The 23787-nt window shown below is 41.1% G+C and overlaps 1 protein-coding gene across 1 annotated transcript; it reads right to left on the reverse strand.

Annotated features, from left to right (window-relative positions):
• Positions 1-752: 752 nt before the first annotated feature.
• On the reverse strand, positions 753-20235 carry LOC137967649 (ankyrin and armadillo repeat-containing protein-like). The gene is made up of 9 exons (XM_068814167.1): positions 17435-20235; positions 13890-14045; positions 10236-10517; positions 9004-9248; positions 8410-8559; positions 6188-6647; positions 4267-4507; positions 3912-3964; positions 753-3094 (listed from the first exon to the last, which is right to left on the reverse strand). Exons 1-9 carry the CDS (start codon positions 19923-19925, stop codon positions 2835-2837), a joined length of 4338 nt encoding a protein of 1445 aa, XP_068670268.1. The 5' UTR covers positions 19926-20235; the 3' UTR covers positions 753-2834.
• Between the last annotated feature and the right edge of the window lie 3552 nt (positions 20236-23787).

Below are 23787 nucleotides of genomic sequence, written 5' to 3' on the forward strand. Positions count from 1 at the left end.
GCTACTGATAAGGTCCTGTAGGTACCGTAGAGTAAACACTTGACAGTGAAACAGACGGTTGCTAATAAACTTGTAGCCGTCGGTGCGCACCTCTAACCCACTTCCTCCGCCAATTCTCCGTTTTACGAGTAATCAAAGCTACAGCTAAACGGATCAGAGAAAGACAAGACAGTCGTCCATCGAATGAGACGGGGATCGAACTGGCGACCTCCAGCTTAGAAGCCCGCGCACTAACCGACTGAACTACGCCTTCCCCTCGTGCTAGAGTTTTGCGGGAAAAGGTGGCGGTATTGTTTTCCTTGCGCGATCCATGATTTGTCATAAGCACGAGCAATCCCTCGTGCGGCTACTTGGTTGCAAACAAATGAGAAGCGTTGTTTGTCATCAGACCCAATCTGATTAGCCATAACTTGGCGAGACCCGTATTCTAAATTTAGGTAATACAGGAAACTGGTGGACTCAGCTCAATTAGGATCACCCAACTAGTGGAGTAATCCAAATCCTGCATTTTAATATTTTGGCTACGCTACTAGAGGACTATTAGTAATAGTCCTCGAGTAGCGAAAAGCGTGATACTTTCTTTCGTTTTATTTCCAAATAAATATTTCTTCAACTTGCATTTCATTTTGCTAACTTTATTATTGCCTTTTCTGTCCGACTAGTTGAGTGATACTAAAACAATTAGACCCTTCGTCCTCAAGGGTCACGAGCCAATAGCCCTTTCGGCTTAATTCGCCTTATGGGCTATTGACCCGTTGCGGGCTACGCGTCTAATTGCCAAATAAGAGAGATCGACACTTTTGGGCTATGCGCCTCTACTTTCGCTAACAACCACACTTTTTCTAGAGTGACACCAAATTCCATTGGCTCGTTTGCTGGATTTCCCTTTGGCGCTTACGAATACAATTCTAGCACGCGTACGAAGTAGGCGTCCAAGCATGCCTTCCCCCAGTTTGGTTTCTTAACTGTTATCTTTATTCATTTACGTTTTCTTACTATCAACATTACACAGGCTTCACAGGCTTAAATAACAAAGTATATAAATAGTATTGGCTCTTTAAGGGGAACCTCCACTAAAACAACAAAATAACTATAAACCACAGAACATAATGTTTACAATAAACATTGTTTTCCAACTTTTCCAATGAAAGCGTTTGTATCTGAAATAAATTATTTTCAAAAACGCTCCTTTTGGTTTTCAAATTCGCCAGGCGCCGCCATCTTGAATATAACGGAGCTTAAGTACGCGCGTTTTCGAGTCGCGGACGGCAACCGGAAGTAACTTGTTTTCTCTTCAACTTGTCTTCACACAACCACATTTACATTACTAAATATCTTTTCTCCATTAGAAATGATTAGTTTGGAAATCTGGGAGACAATACAGTTCTGGCTTGCGAATTATGTAAAATCACAAAATATGGAATATCTTTGCAAACATCAAGTCTGCAGGGTTGATGTGCTACCAGAACTACACATCGTGATACATGTAGTGATTATGATGTCACTATAGCAATATACTCGTTACCAGACCTCTACCTTCCCGAAATGAAAGATGCCTTCTTTGTTGCTCCAGAGTCTAACAGACTTCCTTGTGCTTGTGCTTGTGCTTGTGCTGTGTAATGTCCATATTCACGCACACCCACTGAATCAACATCAAGAGCAAATAACACTTATTGGGGAAGGAAACTCTGATTTGACCCTTTGGATGGAGAGGCCTGGAACCCATCGTGTTGCAATAGAAACGTCACAGTGGGTCATATCATGGAACTTTGTGATGAGTATAAGAACTCTAAAAGTTTCAGTTCCATACAGAAAAAGTCTTCAGAGATGTTCCATTTTTTGTGATTTTACATCATTTTGTGTCCACTATGTGATGTCACAAGTCCTCTGATTTGCATAAATCAAAATCTTGAATAACTCGGCAACCAAGAGAGCTATCACAATAAAATAAACACCGTTCTTCATCACTTTGAAAGCTCTTTCGAACAAGCTAATAAAAATTTTGTCATATGCAATTTAAGCTCCCTGTTCATTGTTGAAACAATACGGCAACCACGACAAGTCACAATTATTCAAGATGGCGGCGCCAGGGAAGTTTGAAAGTGAAAAACACTTTTTTTGAAAAAAACTGTCGATCAAATTTGATTGCAAACATTATTTGTTCGGTTTAGAAGTATTCATTAGTCGGAATGGAGGTTCCACATTGCTTTTCAACTTTCTTCCGGTCATTCTTTAGTTATTTAACCGAGAGAGTGATGCCCCGACAACTACGACCAAAAGCGAGATTTTCACTTGGATTTTCTTTTAAAACAGGAAAGCGCCCAATATAGGCAAGTTAATTTTTTTTTGGCAAGCCATTCGTCACCCCAATAAAATGGCATACTCCGGTGTACCTTATATGGCAAGAAAACCTATTATGACACGAGAAAGTTGAGGGAAGAGACTGAGTCTCTTTCCCCAACTTTCGCGTGGCCAGTTTGTCCAACAGGAACGCTTGCTTCGCAGGCTAAATGTCTCGGTATATTGTCCTTTGGTAGTCTGTTGAACAAAAGCCGTTCCTACGGGACGAAACTCCGAGTACGAATCCAGTCCAATTATGTTTGATTTTTCTTATAAGCTCTGTTCTGACGAGTCCGGGGACTTGAGTCAGTGTATATGTCAACAGAATATCATCGTCGTCGTGCCCATAAACCACGAAATGCACTTGCGTACATACGATTTCTTACACTTATTACGATACACTCAAGGTACCCTGTACGACTATCGTAATTTCAGTGGCGAGAACATTTTGGAAAGGCCTAGGGAGTGTTGACCGTGCACTGTCTCTAATGTGATCACGCATTTTTCGTCGGCAGTCTTTTTTCCAAAGTGGGCCTTGACGTCAACAATTTAGATTTCCAGGCTTCTGCAGCTCCAAAAGCGCTTCTAAAGTGAGATGAATCTGAGCGCGGTAGCATAGCATGGATAATTCCAGCCTTGACTTGGTTTCTGTAGCTTTTCGCTAGGACAGGTGCCGAGGCCACCCTCTTTGCGTCTTGTCGGCGGAAGGGGCGGGGCGAGGCCATGCTCTGAGATGTGCGAGGCCGGCGTTTGCCTAAGCAAAGGACACAACCCGATAAATGCAATAGTAACAAAGAAAATTACAAATTAAATTAACAGAGACGAACAGACGAAGTGGCATCGTTATCAGCAGTACGTATTTCAATACATTGGCCGCTGAAAAAATTGCTCTAAGCAAGGCAGCCTGAGGATCGACAAAAAGTTGAAAAATGTTGGTGCCATTAAGAAGCTACGAAACTATAGTCACACATTTTGTGTGGGATCATTTGGGGCTTCGTACCCATTATCATTTTAGAGAGGCTTTAATGGCAAGAAGACGTTCACCATTTTTAAGCGTCTCCCATAATCATGATCAAAACCCCTTTCCAGGGAGTTTATATCCTTACAAATTTGCCTCTTAGGGCCTTAACAGACTGCTTGATGGCGCGCACTAATAATAATAATAATAATAATAATAATAATAATAATAATAATAATAATAATAATAATAATAATAATAATAATAATAATAATAATAATAGAACTTTATTTTCACACGATAATGTCTAAAGCTGAATAGCTTGGGGGGTCGTCAACAAATGAAATCAAATCAACTAAATACATATCAACTCATATCGGCTTTTAGGGAGAGGGGAAAACCGGAGTACCCAGAGAAAAACCTCTCGGAGCAGACGGTAGAGAACCAACAAACTCAAACCACATATGATGCCAGATCAGGGAATCGAGCCTGGGCCAAATTGGTGGGAGGCGGGTGCTCCTCAGAATTTGAAGACAAATGCCTATCCCTCGAATTTCAAAGATTTTCTTGACAGTTAGTAAGCAGAGAATAAATCGATGGTGGGCACACTTACGTTCTTCAGGTGGAAGTCTTTGTGGAACGGGAGGTCCTCCGTGTATCGTTAGACTGTTGATTAGAGTCGAGATGGTTAAACATTAGTTTGAGACAAGTGCTATCTTTTCTGCCGTAAGTAAATGGTTTGGGGTTGTTTGCGTGAAAGGACGAAGGTCGTAGAACAACGAAGATCCTGGAGAGGGAAGTAATTTTTCAGTTGGTTTAAACTCAGAAATTCTGGTTGGGGTTTGCGTTCATAATTTGACGACAAAGGCTGGTGTCAACGCCGTTTCCACGCGCTGCGAGTGTTTAGCAAGTTTGTCGCATGTCGTCGAGCGCCGATTGCTTGCGGCACTTGCATAAGGCAAAGTTACCTGGCAGAAGGCAATCCAATCATCTTGGTTTGCTTCCACTCGTCCATGAATTCCATAGAAATTTTCCCGTTTCCTAGGTTATTAACAAGAGATTCCAGCAACCCTGGGGTGTTCCTACACGCCTGCAGCATCAAACGGGAAGCCTTACGGTCAAAAGACAAGTATCCCAGGGCCACCGCAGCACTGTATCGAACTTCCTCGTTTGGTGAAGACAGATTGGCAAGAAGTGCATCCACGGAACCTAAACAACAATAAAAATGAAATAAGAGTTCAATTTAGCGAGGGAATTTCATTGGCACTTTCCATCCGACCAATTTAAAATTTCGCAAATTTCAAGTGGCGAATGAAACAGCATTTTGCGGTTGCGCAGTTCTTGCTGGCCAGCCAAACACTTGAATCAGTTTTCGTCTTTAAAACAACGACCCGAAGAGACCAAATTTGAAGTCTTGTAAAAGACGTGACGACAGGACGCCGTCATGTTCATGCCAATGTTATTTAGAGACAGTTAACATTTTAGATTCGTAACTACAAGGATCGATTGCTTCATAATACTCATAACGCGAGTATGTATTTCGGAATGCCGATCTTGTAACTGTCGTCGTTGACTTTGAATAAGCTCTTTGAATAAGCAACATAAACATTTGTTGCGCAAGAAGGTGGTAATACGCGCAACAAAACATCTCAACTTGCAACGAAACATTGTTGTGCTAAGGCCCATTAACACGGGCAACATTCTTCGTGCTACTTGTTGCGCAACAACGTTGCATTGCAAGTTGAGATAGTTTGTTGCGCGTATTACCACCTTCTTGCACAACAAATTTTCAAAAAAATGCAGACTGCAGACTGTGCAGACCGTCTGTAAAATAAAAATTCGGTTAGCCTTAATATCAATCTGGGTAGCCCAATTAGGCCTAAATAACATTCGGGTTAGCCTGTTTACGGTGAGCTTTCAAGTTCAGGTTCAAGTTCATTAACTTCTTGTTTTACTATTGCAGTGGTAAAGGCTACACTATCCCGCAAATAGCATATGCTAATCTAGGCGGGTAGTGTTTTCATCTAAATATGTACAAAGAAGTCTTAAATAGTAAATCACTAAACTATTTAATTAATAATAGTGAGGGTAACAACATATTTTATCCCTGGTCAGGTCTGCACGGTATGTAGTCTTCGTCCTGACGTGACCGCGAATGAGCAGCAGAATGGCGAGATTTTGATTGATATCATTCCCCGTTAAATTGTTAATGAGTCAACCAGAGGTTCATTGGCTATTAAGGCCGGGACACACTAGGCAACAAGTCGCAGCGACAGGTCTCTGCGACAAGTTGCTCCGTGTGTACCACTTGCAAAACAAGTCGCTACGACACGACGCCTGTTTGGTGCACACGTAGTCATCTCGTATGAAGGGGAATGTGAACTAGTTTTCTAATTCAATATGGCCGACCATATGACGCTCTCTCATTGGTTCATTTATATTTTGTCGCATGCGACAACGCTGCATTCGCTAATTTTGTCGCTGCGATTAGTCACACGAATTCAAACTGGTTTGAATTCGAGCGACTGATCGAGGCGACAAAATTCTGTCGCAGCGACAATGATTTTCATAAAATTAACCGTGACACACAAGGCGAATTGTTGCGGCGACTTGTCGCTGCGACGTGTCGCAGCGACTTACGGCCAAGTGTGTACCGGTCTTCAAGAAAATTACGACTACTTTTGTTTAGTGGTTTGTACACAGCAGTCATTGCTATTAGAAAATGACCTACTTCACTAAAGTGGTACAAACAAACAAACAAACAAACTCACTCGATATTGTCTAATAGATTGACTGACTAACTGACTGACTGCTTGCCTGTCGAATTGTAGATACCAAAAGACTGACTAACTGGTACTTGTTTGCGTTTTCACGAGGCGTACATTGTACCTGCAGTTATAAGAGCCGCAGGAACACCAGCACGAGTGTGACCGAGGCTCGCTGTCAAACTAGCCGCGAGGATCTGCGTGCTGTTCTGTTCAGAACTGAGCAGGCGCACCAATAATTCCACGCCTCGAGCTGTCAGCTTCACTTGTTCGCTGTCAATAACTCGCGCCAAGACAATGATCTGAAAAGACCCGTGGGCCTGGTACAACTCGTTCTCAGAGCCCAGAAACTCCTCAAATGATTTCAGTGGAATCCCACCGGCGTTTTTGATTGCGTATTGCTGGGAAGTGTTGTTGTAGGCGAACGTTGCAAGAGCCATTCCGGCCTTGTGACGCACGGTTTCCTCCTTGCTTTTAAGATGGTGAAGCAGTTCGACCACGCGGAACTTTGTTTGCTCTGCTAAGAGCTTTTGGGTTTGCGGGTTATTGAGGACAATCTTTCCTAAAGTTATTGCTACTTCCACCTAGAAAGAAAGACGACAAGTATTTTAGTTCTGTATCGGCGACAGAGCGAACACCACTGTTAAAATACTTTCTTCAAACTCAGAGCGCAATAAAAAGTTAGAAATGTAGAAGATTACGTTCGGCTCAGTTGAACTTCATCAGCCACACCAAAATGTGAGTATTGAGGAGGGTTATATCGCGTTGATTTAGGTCTCGAGGAGACTAAAATCATATGACAGATGTTTGCCAATTCAAAATCATCGTCTATATTCAGAGAGGGCTTTCGTAACCGAGGCCCCGTTTCTCGAAAGTTCCGATACCTTTTCGGGCCTGAAAAGTTATTTACGAAACTGCCCTCCGCTTGCTTTAATAAGTTGGTCTTTTAGCATGTTTACAATTAAGGTATGCAAAAGGGAAAGCGGCTGTGAAACGTCAAATGATAGTGAAATATCAACTGGTCACAATTTACACTCAATGGAATAATTTTTAAAATTTTAGCTAAAGGTCGATCTGACACACATTGTAAAATTAAAGAAGCACTGTCAGACAACTGATCAGAAACTTAAAGCCGACCTTGAATGAACGCGTTAGTAGTGAAGTGCTGCTTCTTCCCTGGTATACCCTTTTCAACTTTAATCACATCATTCTGTTTTTCTTTGTAATAAATTAGACAGGTATCTTGCAAATATCATTTAACTTTACGGTTAACTATCACGTCTGATGGTGTATGTTAGATCATACGAAACGTTACGTGAAAAAAATATAATTTCAAAGGATGCGTTTCTATCTTATGTTTGTAACCGCTGCTTGTATGTTGTTCCTTGTAAAGCTGATATGAAAGGCTTTGAAAAGCATTTCAGAATAAAAAGTACCGAGAGAAAAACATGACGTTTCAGCGACGACATGTCACTATTATCAAATGCAAATTCTAATATGGCCAAAGAAAAAGAGTATTTAAGACATAGTGAAAATTGATGACTTAAAACCTCTTTCATAGAGAAGCTCGACACCCAAAATGTTATCGGGACTTTCGAGAAGCGGGTCCAGGATCTCAATCGACTTCCTCATGCGACGTTTGAACGTCAACGGTGAACGATCGTGAATAGGCTTTTTGCAACAAACGATCACGTGGTACAAAATCCGCTATGCCGGAGGGCAAGCTCATTATTATTCCCCCACTGGGACATTAAAACTAATAGACCTGAACCAGTCAAGCTTGATTTGCCTTTGTTTTAATGTCGCAGTGGGGAAATAATAATCAGCTTGCCCTCCAGCATGGCGGTGTTGTACCACGTGATCGTTTGTTGCAAAAGGCCTATTACACTATAGGTTTTGATAGGAGCCCGTAAGTAGCAGCACACAACTTCATGGAACAGGGTTTTTACAGACCTAGTAGTTATTTTAAGATTGATTTTCCCGCGAAACCTGATCTTTTCGGCCAATCACAAGTCTAGCTTTGAGAAATTATTATCCATGGAATTGAGAATGGTAGCTCGTACAAGACAAATCTTATTTACGAACTCGTCCAAAAATAGCTTGATCTGTGAAAATGCCGCTATATGGTCCAGGACCTAGTATTGGAGTTGTACATGCAGGCTCTTGGTTCAGAAGGTTCATGAAAAAGTTGAGCACCCCTGAGAGATTAAAATGCGAACTCTTGAGTCGTGAGAGACTCAAATCCCAACAACTGAATGTTTAGCTGTACGCGAACTACCCTCCCCCCCGCCCCCCCCCCCCAAAAAAAAAAAACAACAATAACAAAAAGCAAAAAAACCGACTTACCTGGATGAGCGACATTCTAGACGTACGAAGAAGTTGTACCAGTGAGACAAGTGCTTCAGCGTTTGCTATCTCCAACTGAGTCGATTTGTTTGACTGATGAGCCACGCCAACACAAAGAATACCAAGAACACGAATCACCATCAACAGAACCTGACAATGAAAAAAACTCAAATTAACAAGGCTATGGGATACCAAGCCGGTTTCAAAGACGCCGGCAGGGTGGTCTTCCTCGGAGAGCATTCGCATTTAAAAGATCACTTGCTTTCCACAGTATTTTGTTTTGATGTTTTGATTGAATGTTTTGACTCGGGGTTAGGATTTAGTTTAGCTTCAAATCTTATAAAACGAAAATTAAATCATACGTTAGTGTAAGATGAGACGGGAACCAGGGTATTTGGAAAAAAAAACCTCTTAAAGCAAAGTGGAGAACCAACAAACTCAACCCACATAATTATATCGTTGAGTCGTAGGAAACATTTCGAGCAAGATTGGTTGAAAGGGAATGCTGTCACCGATGCACACAGTCCTGCAATGCCAAACAGATGATTTGACTGCCGTGATTTTAAGAGTGCAGAGCTTATTCGTTTAACTCACCTTTTCAGAGGTCTTTGGTGACCTCAGCAATCGTACCAACGGCTGCACTCCGCCTCCCGCCACAATACGGTTCTGATTCTCCATGTTTTCTGTAGTCAAAGCAATGATTGCCATCCCTGCAGTATATTGCAAAGTCTCTGACTTCAACATAAGCATATCCACAAGTATATTTATTCCAATCATGCTGGCGATCCGCTGCTGTTGATGCCGTGTAACGCCAGCTAAGGCCCACAGTGCACTGGCGCCTGAAAGGAAGAAAGCTCGAGTCGAGGAATATGCTCTTCACGCTACTAATAATTTTTATAGCGGAGTTCCATGGTTAAGAAAATAATTATGGTAACCCATCTATGCGGGAAATTTTGGTTTTAGTTATGACGTCATCGTACGACCGTCCGTGCATACGTTCAACTTTTCATGTAAGCCCGAAATGTCGCACTGCTAGAACACGCGTTTTTTGGAGGGAAGTTACATGGGCTGTCACCCGCGTGTTTTTGGCGGGAAGTTGCATGATCAACGTACTGCTCTTGACACTGCTTAAGCAATAGAGGACCGTGACGTTTTCCGTGTTTCCATAGCCTCATCTAAACATTCGGGGAAGTTGGGAGAATTCTCGACAGTTATGCAAACCCGAGACGCAGTCGAGAAAGAGAAAGAGAAAGAGAGAAAGAAAAAAAAAATTAGTAAGCACGGGACGGGTAAGCGATGGTTAAAGTGACTGTGACCACGAGAAAACAGGCGAATTATCAGTGACAAAAAAAGAGAGAGAGAGAGCAAGAAAGAGCGCGAATTAAGAGGCGAAATTATAGTGACGAGCAACGGAAGAAAGAACAAGCACGAACACAAGAAGCCAACATAGTACTAAGGTGCTAAAGTAATAGAGTGCTTGGGAGAGAAGAGTTGACTGTGAGAGTCCAATCCCTGAAACATACTAGTCTCAACAAAAGAAATAATTCTTTCAACATCTTAGGTTTAGAGTAACAGAATCAAACAAATCTGTAAATATGACAGGTATGATAAAGTAGTTTGATACTTAAACACGATACAATCATCTCCTCTTTCCCCGCAAATCCAAAGCAACAACTACGCATAGATGGCAGAAAATGTTTGCCGCACTGTTAACAGTCTTAATTCATGTCAAAATACATAAATTTCAGCACTAGGTAAGGCGACCAGCATCTCAGTATCTCACCCATCAGAGTCCCCCATTTTTTCTGGCATAATGATTCTCTAACCTTGTTCCTTGACCTCAACAGCCCACATCTTCAACAGCCTTATGAGGGGTCTCTGTGCATCTGCTGCATCAATCTCTTTCTGCGCCTCCGGATTGTTTGTGGCGAGGGACTCCAGAGCACCAGCTGCCTTCACTTGGCACAGGGTCTTGGTGCTCTTGGTCAATACGACCAGAGGCTTGACAGCTCCACAAGCAACGATCAGGTCTTGGTTTCCTCGATGACCTTTGGCCAGAGAGCTCAAACAAGCTGCAGTATTTGCCTGAAGATTTTTTGATTTGGCACCTAAAGATGTAGTTGAAGAGAATAATAATTGCGTTCGACGTCAAGAGAACTGAACGGAATTTCTAATCTTGGGTATCCTCTGAAAAGGGTGAGCTTTGGAAAGTTTTCGTTTTTCGTTCGTTTGCTTTTTCAACGCCATCTTGAACTACGTCATACGTACATGCGCATCTCGGCTTTGATACGTCATATGCCCAAATGACGATCGCGTACCTCATGGTTGTTTGTATCGAGTCAATTTGCACCAACACGCTGATTTGCGGCAAGGAATGTCCATTTTTTAATTATAATCTCTCAGACAATTTCAAAAAATTCGAGATTTTCCAAAATTTAGTTTGGTGACGTAATCACCTCTTTACTCCAACCTTTCCATTTTACGACACATTCCACAAGCCTCACACATGAATACTTTCGATAAAAGTTATTTACATAATGCATCGTCTTCATGTCATCTCGCCTCGTCTAGTGATTTCAACTTCAAAATCAGTTCATGGTTACGCCTAGTATTGTTAAGAGCTGGCTTTGCCCTCCAATCAAGTCACAATAGGGAGCTTAAGCAACGACAACGGCGACGGCAACGAGAACGTCACAAATTTGCATATTTAGTAGGCAAAAACAATAGCTTAAAATGCACGCCCTGCACGTGCGTTTTTCACTTTTGCCCATTTCTTTACCGTCGTCAGCAAAACTACAACGTGAAATAGCCAAATTTGAGGTTTTATGTACAACGTCAGCACTTGAGGATAAACTTTCATTTCCTCCCCTAAATTAAGCGCCGTTTCTACCAGTGTCATCTTTGAGGAACTAACACACCCCTGTCATATTAAAAACGTTGAAATAGTCACGAAGCGATTACAATAACGCGAATGTATATTTTGAGATGACGTTCTCGTTGCCGTCGCCGTTCTCGTTGCTTAAAAGCTCCCTAATTCTATTTTAGACAGAATGATGGCCTTCGCTTCTAAATAAACTGTGGTGCTGTCTCGGTGGGGAGTGAAACGTTAAAAATTTGGCTTTATCAATGAGTTGATAAAGCTAAATTAATAAAGGCACGTCAAGAAGGATTTGTGTACAGGTGTTTGGAGTGTTCGCTTTTCGCAAGAGCGAATTGAAGAATCATGGGTTCTCAGTGGTTGGTAGTGGACCAGAGGAGCTTTGCCATTGGTGGAACCACTTAATGACAGGAATGCATGAGAAATTCTTTTTTTTCAGACAAAACTGTCATTCAGGTCTTTGAAGAAAGTTCTCAAGTGAGCGAATATGAGAATTATCTACGTAACAATAATAACTACATGTATTATTTATATAATATATATTTTTTTTTCATTTATATTAATTATATATAATCAGAAACCCATAAGGGTTGAAACGTGTAACGCGCGTTCACAGCTTCCGAATATTCAGTGCGAACTGATTGGTTGAATGTTTCAGTGCTAAGTACCATACTTGGAAACCCCTTGCTCTTGTTGTTCCAAATATGGTACTTAGCAAATTGAATATTCAGAAGCTTGTTTCCCAGCACACAAGGGGCCGTTAAACGTTTCAACCCTTATGGGTTTCTGATATAATAATATAAAGAGTGAATGTGAGAATTATAAATTATATTCACTTGGGTGGTTGGTTGGCTCATTTCAGATATGCTTAAACAAAGGTGACTGCGCAATGCAATTATCAAGGACACCCAACGGAACATTTCGTTCAATTATTTGTTCCAAAGGCCTTCGTGATCTGAAAAAGTTAATACCTGCTTCTTTCGAGATTTATAAAAATGTCCTGTGAGTACCGAAAAAGGGCCAGTGAAGTAGACAAAATGCCCTAATAAATTTGAAAAGCTTCAAGTTCCCCTAGAATAACCAAACAGATAAAAATTTTATAGCGCGGCCTAAAATGAACCCACAAAGCTTTAAAAGCATTCCGAAGAGCTTAGAACAGCGTTAAAAAGTACTTGAGAGAAAACCGTCGTTCGGTGCCCTTGAGTTATGAGCTATGCTGTCGGTCATTATTTGAGTTTGTAACTGCATGATGCAGTTTGAGTCAAGACTCACATTTCACCCTTGCTCGCCATAGTCTCCAGTAGCTCAGTGGTTACAGCATCTGACTAGATTATGGAGGATTGTGGGTTCAAATCCCATCTGGAGCTAAGACGTTTTTTTGAGTTTCCAATGGATACAATTATTCAAATTCTCACGGGTGGACTGGATCTAGCATGAAATGGAGGCTAATGCAAGCAAATCTTTTCAAATGCAAATTAATTTGCCTACATTAGCTTCCATTTCATGCTAGATCCAGTCCAGCTGTGAGAATTCGAAAATGATCTATTGAAGAAAGTTACATCATGTTACATAACTTTCACTCTCGCAAAAAAAGCCAATATCTTGTACAGGTACTGTACATGTTACTTATCACTTTTAGTCTACTGAATTTTGAGGGTAAAGGTGCAGTAAGGTCGTGTAGCGTTTTAAATAAAGTGAAGTGATGCACATTTACATTTATTTTATTTTACGACCCACCACTGTCTGGGCATTTCAGAAGTACAATTTGTGGAGCCGTTTACAATCACTGAATGGGAAAAAGAAGGATGCCACTGTCCAGAACATGACCAGTCCACTGGACACGGTTTCTGTACCCTACCCTTACTCTCTTCAAACAGTGAGTGAGAGTTCCACCTGTCATTCAAACGCAAGACCTTCCACATGGTACTTAGTTGCTCAACCAACTTTTCCTTAAAAAATTTATGTACTGGTATTACTACATGTAACTGCCATATTTTACTCTTATAGTGTAAAATCTTACATGTCAATAAGGTTCACTACCAATTAAATTACATAACAGTACACCACACTGCCAAACTAAAAACACTTCATGACTTTCATATGGGCACAAGTGATGCTTTTAGTGCGACGTGCCTTACAGTGGACACCTAACGAAGTTGTTTACAAATTGTCCGCCAATCAGGATTATGTGAATTTGATTGACAGTCGCGCCTCCTTGCAAAATCTGCACAGTTGTAAGTTGAACACCGTTGCATGAGTTATTGAGTTGACATGCTTAGACGTAATTGTTGAATGTGAAAGTTTGTTGGGTGGCCACGGTGAGGCGTGTTGCAATGTAAAAGTTCTCAAAATTTCACGAGAAGTAGGAAAGTGCAATTCAAGATTGAAGTTTCAAAACATCATAAGTGATCATAAAACATGAAATTTACATGAGAAAGCTCACACATTTTTTAAACAAATTAAATTATAATATACATGTACTCAAGAGCTTATTTGTGTATTTATCATCGACCAATCAGAAATGAGATATTTCTGTTGCCGAGTATCATTGTAATAAGGTGTTTACAGGTTCTAAGACTGACGGATTATTACCAGTACTTACTCAACAATTTCGTAAGAATGTCAACTGCTCCACTCTTAGCTATAAGTGTCTGGTTGTCATGGTTACCATCACACAACACCCTCAGTGCATTGACACAGTTCACAAGGACATGCTCTAGCTCGGAGTCCAGCAAGCTAACGAGAGGCTCAATTCCACCTGAAGTTTATCAATCACACAAGAAATAATTATTAGTATTTTCGTCATTCATTTAAAAAATCCATGATTTCTGATGACAAATTCAATGATCCTCTTTGAGTCCCTCAGTAATACTAAAGAAACAATGTATTGCTGAGATTGTGAAGATGTTCCAGCTATCAAAGGGTTTTTAACATAGGATTTTAGCTCCATCATTTCCTTACTGACAAAGCATAAACAAAAGTAATTTCTTCAGCACCTAGTTGACACCATATTGTATGATTTACATGTACATATAAGAGATACAAGTTGTATCACAATGACTCCTTTCTCCACGGAAAAAAGTCTTGAAACCAACCAACATTGTACCCTGAAGGCCTAGGGTGATTAGTAGAAAGAAGCTTACCCTATTTTACTCAGTCGATTAAACACCACCCTTGAATAAACGCCACAGATGGAAGGAAAAGAACCAATAAACGCTGACTTTGAAAAATTCAACAGTGCACCCAATCAGAAGAATGCAGTGTTTATTCAAGGATTGTAAGAAAAAAACAAGACAGTACACGTTACAACCCGGTAATCTAAACCAGCCTACGCACCTAGCTTGGAAATTTATTTTTCCGCATGAAGATGTTTCTAAGTTTGACGTGGCCATATTTTTGCAGCTCTTTCTTCACAATTTTCACAATGCGCTCAAAATTTAATAAACGCCCAGTGTTTCACCAAGTACAAATACCAAGTACAAAATTCCTCAATCCTGAATTAACAAAAACAATTGTTCATGCATTAGTGACTTCGCCTTTAGATTACTGCAACCCTAGCCTCTCCTCTTTGGTATTCCTAAATACCAAACTGATCGTCTTCAGAAAGTACTTAACGCAGCTCCTCGATTAATTTTTGGGATACCTAAATTTGATCACATTTTGTTGACTTCCAGTTGCTTATTTTGTGCAGTTCCTGCTTCTAGTCTACAAAGCTGTTAATAATCAAGCTCCAAAATATACTAAAGAACTGCTGCTACCCCAGTCCATTTCAGCTTATCGGCAACACTCTTGTGACTGCGGACTTCTCACTGTGCCCAAAACTACTCATAAGACCTTCTGGTATTCTGGGCCATTACTCTGGAACAAATTGCCTCTTGAACTTCGATCCAGTCCGAATGTTACTATTTTTACATGTACATGTAAATCAAAGTTAAAGACATACCTTTTTAAGTTAGCATATAGTTTATGAATATTTTGTCCTTAATTCGTCTGGGATATAATTTACTAATTTTAATTATGTATTGTAAACCGCCTTAGAATATTATTTTTATAATTTTGGCACTATATAAATTTAAGTTTATATAGAAATACAGTACCCCATGACTTCACTACAAATCACATCATGTAGATTAGACCTTAAAAACACCCTTACAATAGACATTCATGTGTCATACTTGTGTGAATGGTCGAAAGTCATGAGTGTATGCAAGAGTCGTAAACAAAAATTGCACCATCTAAATCGCACTGAATGCAGTAAATTTGAGTTTCAACTTGCTCCCACTCACTGTAAAGATTGCTTGCTCAATGGGAGCCCAACATGCCGTCAAATAAAGTGTACAGCTGCAAATCACTATGCTTAGATTTTAACTTACTTCATGCCCCTTGACACTTTGTTTATGCTCATCTTGCAATTTTGTTTTGAAATAATATTATTATCTCTTGCCTCAGAGTAATCCATTATCAACCTTATACATTCCAACAGACTTGCCAGACTACTGACTAGAGATAAATTTTACTTGTTTATCAGTCCATTGAACTAAAAAATAAAATTGTCACATGTGAAAAGCAGAATCTCCCCATCCAAAGCAAACATACATGTATGTCAGTATTGTTACCTAGAATTTTGCTTTCTCTGTGCTGTGCAAGTCACTTAAACTTGGCAGAACAAGCAGTAACTTGGACCCACAACTGCGATGTGAGCATGGATCTATTCTCAATTTTACATCACAAACTGCTTTGCTTTCCTGTTTTCAAAAAGTTTAGTGCATAAATTGCAAAGCAGCTAGTTTGTGACGTAAAATCAAGAATACACCTACACGTACATGCCTCTCACATGACGGTCATGCATGAGTCCAAATTGCTGCTACATGTAGTTTTGTTAACTTTGCGGATCTTGCATGGCAGATAAAAAGCGACTTCTTGTTAAAACATGTTTGCTTTTGCTGGGGAGATTAATATTGCTGATGAAAAATATTTACCGTAAATTTAGGTGCACTTTAACTACACGTACATGATTGTATAATTAATATAGAGGATATTGCATGGCCGCGTGGAGATACGAAATTTCTCTTAGAGTTTGAAAAATATTTCACGAGTGAGCACAGCTCACTCGTGAAATATTAATTTTTTCAACACGAGAAAAGACTGAAATTTCATATCTCCAAGTGGCCATGTAATATTCTGTTTATTATGTAAATACCAATGAAATACCGTGAGGCACCCCAAGCCCAGTGTGAGCATGGCTGACAAAAATATAAGGATTTGTATGGGAATCCCGATAAGAAACTTAAGAAGATGATATGAAAAAAATTCTCAATTAAAAAGCCTAACCTTATTGCCATTGTGGGTAGCTGTGTGGTTATTTTCCAGATCAGACGCAACTTGAGCCATTTCTCAATTTCTCGGTTGTCAACGGTATAATAAAATCCCAAGGCTGGAGACTACATTCTCAGGAGCCACCAATTTAAGTAAAATATTCCTGGATAAATGGCCCACAGTGATAGGCCACTTTGGAAAATACCATAATACTCTTTGTTTGTCCCACCAAATTTTGCATAAGCATTGTTTCTAAGTTTCTCTTGGGACTTACAATGGTCCCAAGAGAAAACAAAAACAATGCTTATGCAAAATTTGGGGGGACGAACAAAGAGTATTATGGTATTTTGCTAAGTGGCCTATTGGCGTCAGCTGTTGTGGTCACCCTGCCTTACCCAGTATTTGTTTATTTTTTGTTTACGTCGTCATGTTTTGTTAATAGTTAATTTAAAAGGCGAAGTTTAATAAATAAATAAATAAATAAATAAAGATAAAATGTTCCCACGGTCGCAATTCCACATCAGAATCAATTGACAAAGATTGAACTTTCATCTCAACCCACCATTAACGCAATAGCAGTCCTGCGAGTGACCTCAGGTGGTAATATTACAAGGAAACATCTTCCGAAATATACGCTTTATCATCAAAGTTCAGGAATACTAAATTATTTCACCAAGGGCATCGAAAGGTGCAATTTTCATATGCAAGCATAGCAACAGTGATCTTTTCACATGTGAAAATAATATGTTATCTTCACGTGTGAAGATATGTTTTTCTGTGAAAGCTCACTTGGTATTTCATTGGTTTTTATAAAATAAATTCATATCTTACCTTCCTCTGCAATCTTTGCTTGGTTCAAATCAATGCATGCCAAGTCACCAAGAATGACAGCAACCCTTGAATGGATCATAGGCAACGGTGAACTCAGCAGGCTAATGACCACAGGAGTTGCATCAGCTTTAGACACTTCAGCTCTAACCTCAGCGTGAGAGCCAATGTTACACAAGACTGAAGCTGCCAGTGACTGGAGCTCAACATTATCTGTTCTCAGAAGATTAACAAGAGCCGGAACACCCCCTGCCCACAGAATTGACTTCCAATTGTTTTCTGCAGCTAAGGAGAGCACTTCAAGACATCTAACAGCACTGTGTTTTCTCTTAAAGTCATCTGACTTCAGCATACCAACCAGAAGGTCCCACACAGGTACATCAATGTTGTTCCAACTGATGAAATATTCAAGAGTGTTGGTGTGGAAATGAAGAGCAGCAAGATGAACCACACCATTGCCTTCTTTATCAATGGACGTGTACTGTACACCCTTCTCAATAAGACATTTCACCGCATCAAGAGCGCCACTAGAAGCTGCCAAGAGAATTGGTGTAGACTGCAAATGATCAGTTGATTTCAGCTCCATCAGCTTAGGTTCATGGTGTATCAAATGTAGGAGGCAATCCACATGATTGAAAAATGCAGCATAATGTACAGGCACCCAGCCCTGACTGTCAAACATCATGACATCAGCTTTATAAGTCACTAAGCAAACAAGACTGTCCAAGGCTCCGCATCGAGCAGCAAGATGCAGTGGACTTACACCTTGAGAGGATACATTATTGTAACGTCGTACATTTACATCAAAACCCATGACCACCAGGATGGTGATAATTTGTGGCCTGTTAAACATGGCTGCATGATGAATCAGCGAGAGACCAGAGGAGTCTTGAGTTGTCAAACGCACAGGAGGTAACCTCCGTGTCATGGTGTGAAAAATTGAAACTAGCCCCCTTTGAGCACTAGCTTGCAGCCCTGCAGGAATCTGCTTTAGTTTAACAGTTCTTTGGTATCCATATCTCTTTTTGAACTGTTCATGGATTTGAAGTTCGTGCACTGGAAGCCTCTTGGGTTTGAGCTTCACAATTTCATCATAATGTGCATGAATCCACAAGGGATGTTTTGGTGACACAGGGTAGTAAGTCTCAAGATGAATGTTTAACACAAAGTAACTCTTGCCGTCAATCTCTACAGGTGTCATGGGATAACTTTCCAACATCACTGAATCAGAACTCATGATTTTGTTGTATGCATCAGTTGCCACATATTCCAGATTTTCACCCTCAATAACAATCACTGGAGAAATTTCCTGAGTTCCAGGAGTTTCCCGCACAAATGAAATACCACCGTGAAGGTGAAAGTACTTCTCGGAATGATCAAAGTTTTTGCATTTGAAATCATGCCGTAGGATCAGCGGCGGGAATTCCCGTTCTGTCTTACGCTCTTCGAAAGTGTATTGTGGGAGAAGTTTATTGACATCAGGGACTTTACATCGCTTCTTGATTGCAACTAGGAATGGTACCATAAAACTGATGAACTTGAGCAGACACAATTGTCGCTTTATCGCAGGCTTCAACAGTAAGGCATTCCTGATAAATTCCTGATGTGCAGTCAACCGACGCTGAAGCTTTTCATAAGTTTGAAGATCAATTTTGTCTGATTTCACAACACTTGAAAGATGATAGTTAGCGTCAATCAAAAACATGTTTTGATGTTGATTAACTGTGTTTTGAAAAAAAGTAAGTTTCAGTGCCAGCTCATCAACATGTCTCATGAAGTTCCTCCTCTCTTCCATAGCAACTGGGTCATCCTTTTTCTCATCTGGCAGTGAATCATAGATTTCAGCCAGTTCAGGATCTTTAGCCAAGTCTAAAATTCCTGCCTCAGTCCACACAAGTTGCAAGCTTCGTCGAGTTTCTGGTTCTCCTGTGGTGGAGTTGAAATTAACTGCTTGCCTCCAGCGTTCCGCGAATTTTTTCCTTTTATCCTTCGAAAAGTAAGCCCCATGCCACAAACTTTTCATCATGTAGTCAACTTCAGAAAGTACCTGACCAATCCTGGTATCGAAATATGCCGGTGGAATTTGACACGAGGTGCTACAGTCAAAATTAGCTTCTAAAGTGATCGAAGGCGTTTGATTTAAAATAAAGATGCCGGTGACGAGTTCGCGAACGATCTGATGCATTTCTCGCAGCTCCAGTGGATCGATTCCTTCTTCTTTGGGAATTAATAACAAGCAATTGTTGAAACTACTGGGGATTTGAATTCCAGCAATCAAACCTCGTGGTGGTTCAACCAAAATTCTTGTGTCTTCAGTTGAAAGCAGCCAGTCAAAAGAGGTGTAAGCTAGCGTTTCTTGCAGCTCATAGCGTTCGATTTTGTCAAAATATGTTGCAGCATCTCGCGAGGCAGTCATGGACGCCATAATCTCTGACGAGCTGGATGTTCGATGATCACGCCGACTTGAAGATATGCTCGAACTAATAGACGCCATTTTCGAACGAACTGAATGACCTGCAGACTCTTAATTAATACGCAAAAACCTCAAGTTCTCCGTGATTTCAGTTTCGTGTGCATGTTTTCCATCCAAGAAATTTCGACGGTGTTGAGTTTTGACTTTAATTCTTTTAGGGTTACAAGATTACGTGTTCAGGTGCTTATACTTCGCCATGTTTGAAACGTGAATCAAAGATCCCAACTTACCATAACAACGAAACGTGCACTGGAAGAAAACAACCTTTGGTAAGATTTTCCTCATTACCATTTCACCTTGGCAACCGATGCAAACTGACCGTGTGTAACGAAAAAAACTGGGACCAAGACTTGACCCTTAAGTTCTCTCGTAAAATTTCATCTTTTTTTATGACGAATATAATGCGCGCAGCTGTACATGATCCATCATTCGATCGCAACTGATCGCAGAGAGAATACGGGATTGAGCTGCAGAGAAATGTGGCAAGCATTTTTGAGAGCAGTCTCATTTTGCTACTTGCCAACTGAATTTCCGTTCCTTTCCGGCATTGACGCCTTGCCTGCCTTGTATAATGTACAGAGTTAAATCGTTCCAGAAACATATTAATGCATCTCTAAAATTCAACAAATGTAAGAAAATGGCGAATAACGGTGGTTCGCGCGCGCGCGCGCGCGTGTGACATTCGTAAGCTGACGAAACAGTTATCTGTGTCGTCACAAACCGAATGAAAAAGATAGTCTATTGTAGCTCAGATAGACTGTGAGTAGCGATATGGAGTGCGATATGTTTTTTCTTTACAATGCTGTAATCAGTATTGCTCTTTTGATTTCTTTAATCTTGATGAAAAAGATGTTTATTTGGTTGACGAAGAGGTTTCATGGAAGACATTCTGTCCAGAAGAGCAAGAAGCCTTACGAAGAAAAAGAAGATACCGTGGTAATCGCACGCGGTAAACATGGTAGTAATGTGATTCAGTCGCAGATTGAGACTCGTGATGAGAGAGTTGTCAGTGTTTGCAACAAGCAAGGAAGGATTAACAGACAAGGAAGAAAGAATGGTGTGAAAGGAACTCTTTTCATAATGAACTCCAAACAGGTTAGGGATAGTACTTTAAAGAAAGACATTGTTCACGAACAGGAAAAGTATGCGCCACTTTGGAAGCGGAATCGTAGCCCAGTAAGGCGGTGTTTTGATGCCACGCCGGAACAGAAAGATAACGTTGCTCATCAGAAGAAACGCGACTGTGTAATAAAGATGCCACCGGTAAGTGGAGGAGACAGGAGGAACGACAATTGTGGTATGACAGAGAACGGTTCCTTCAGTTTGAAAGTATCATGCCCATTAAGTAAAGCTGAGAATGACAATCGGAAACGAAAGGGGGTCACCGGAGGATTAGAGATTTGCCGGGCACCATTAGATAAGTTGATAACCGGCAGACCTTTTCAACCTGAGAAAGTCGTGCAAAGCACAAAGTCAGTTAAGTATCCTGTGCGATTATGGTCTGTCGATAGCAACAAGAGCGAAAAAACAGCGACTGCAGCTCACCGGGAGGAGCAGGGCTCAAGCGAGAATACGACTCGGCAGAATGAGGAAACTGCTATCTCCTCGATTACAGAGAACGCAGATAATGACGAAAAAGAGGTATTAGAGTTCCAGGGTGACTCAAAAGTTCAACATTTTCCTCGTATTGTGGAGGCTTTGGCAAACATGATGGTTACTATAGTGATGGCCGTATGCTCCCCTCTTTGGGATAGCGCGAGCGTAAAGAAAGAGGCATCTGACCTCGGACTTAATCCACAAGGTAAACGCTCTCGTGGGACCGTGGAAGCCTTAGCAAAAGCGATGATGTACATGGTTATGTTCGTTGTGTGGCCGTTTAGGGAATTCGTTAAGGAAGACTGGGAACTCTTTAACGACATCTATGGAGAGAGGCCGCGCAATGCGTACAACACAGACCACGAAGTAATAGCGAGGGTCAAGGGTCAGGACATGGTGAATTGTGATTTTTATGACAACTGTTTATACTGCTTGGAAACTCGGAAGGAAGGTGATCAGCCAGAAAGCATGATGGAAATCATAGAAACCAATAATAACCTTACACTGCTGAGTTGTATTACAAATGTCATCGCAACAGTGAAATCTAAAGCTGCAGCAGTCTCTTCCCACGTACAGTTCAAATTGTGCCAAGTAACTTCTCGTTACCTGTTTGATGCCAGTACGCCGGAAGAACAAAGAACTGCAGAGGCTCCGACTGTCAATGATGCAGTATTGAATAAGACCGAAGCCAACCAGTCTTGCCTAAGGCAGCCAACACCCCTTAGCACAGAAGGCGTTAAAAGTCGTTCGAAGAAGTCCTCCAGACACAAATTTCCTTCTCAAACACTTTGCCCTCAGAAGGGAAAAAAGGGACAGTTCAATGAACCGTCGACGGTTAGCTGCGCGCATAGTCCAGGATGTTTTGCAAAGCAGACTCAAAACTTGGTCAAGGAAACACATACACCACCTCTGTCCGGCAGGAAAGTTGTTAAGACTGCTGTAGGGAAAGCAAATAAAGAGAAGCAAAGGGCGTCCCTTCTGTCGCCAAGTGTAAAACTAGGTTCTAACCCAAAAGCCCTAGATCAAACAACAGAGTCACACAGTGCGGGAGTTTCCAAACTGATAACGTCTCTTAAAGTCAGTGAAGCGCCTGAACAATCGAGCCTACAGAGCAGCGAAAATACAAGGTCCACACAAGTGTCAGATGATATCGAAAAAACTGTGGGATGTCGGGGAAGGCGGCTATATGAAAAACAGGAACTGACTGAGTCATCTGAACGGAAAAACGCAACTGAAGTTAACTGGCAAGAAACTCAACCCAAGAGATCACCTGATGAACGAATTACAAGCCATTTTGCTTCAAACAGTGTTGACTCGACGATAACAGAACTGCCCAAGGGAAATATCAAAAGGAAGAACTGTGAAAATGCTATCGCTCATAAGTCAAATTACGAACTTGGTTTGGTGGATCAGGCTTCTAGATCATCTCGGTCGGGAGATAAAGGTAAACTAGAACAGCTAGAGTCAATGGAGGTTGAAGAGTATATCCAAGGTTCTGTGACTAAACAATCCGAGGGGGTGATAGGTGGTGGTTTATCTGGCATGGCGGTGGGTTCAGGGTCGTACCATGTGCGACAGGCACTAGCTACAGAACAAGGCGAAGTGATGGACACGAATGAACAACTCGAAAAAAAGGAAGAAGTGCAAGGAGAGAGGGCCCAGAAAAGTCAGCAAAGACAGTCATCATGGAGTTTCTTCCCAGTTTCAATGCCATCGTTCATGAAGTCACCATTTACTGCTCAGGCAACGTTGGAGGAGATGGAAGTTGTGCAAGAGCAAGAATCACTGGTACAGCAAAAGGACGAAGAAATGGCACTAGACGAAAAACCATTGTTGATAAAGAACTCATGCGCACAATCAGAAGAAGATATGGACATCGATTCACATTGCCTTGCAATGGCGGCGCCACTAGTGAAACCCCTAGGTATGGATGCTAAGTGTCTGCAAGCAACATCTGCTCTTTGGGTGCCACCGGAATCTATGAAAGTTTCCCACCAAGTGTTTAATCCGTCTAGTCCACTGGCAAATCCTTTCACAGAGCTTATGGACACCAAAAGACCATTTGCACCCACCTCTGGAATGCTGGAAGATGCAGATATGTCTGTTCAAATGACATCTGATGAAAAGTTCATGATGCAAGGACGTACAGAGCAAGAGATTTCACCAGATGTGGCATCGGTGAAAGGTGCGTCATTTACGCAGCAATCAGTAAAACCTATGATGCCAAAATTGTCGCCGGCCCTGGAGAGGAATCGGCAAATGGTGCAACCAGTTATGCATTCAGTGA

Source organism: Montipora foliosa, chromosome 8, assembly GCF_036669935.1.
Source record: "Montipora foliosa isolate CH-2021 chromosome 8, ASM3666993v2, whole genome shotgun sequence".
NCBI classification, from domain to species: Eukaryota; Metazoa; Cnidaria; class Anthozoa; order Scleractinia; family Acroporidae; genus Montipora; species Montipora foliosa.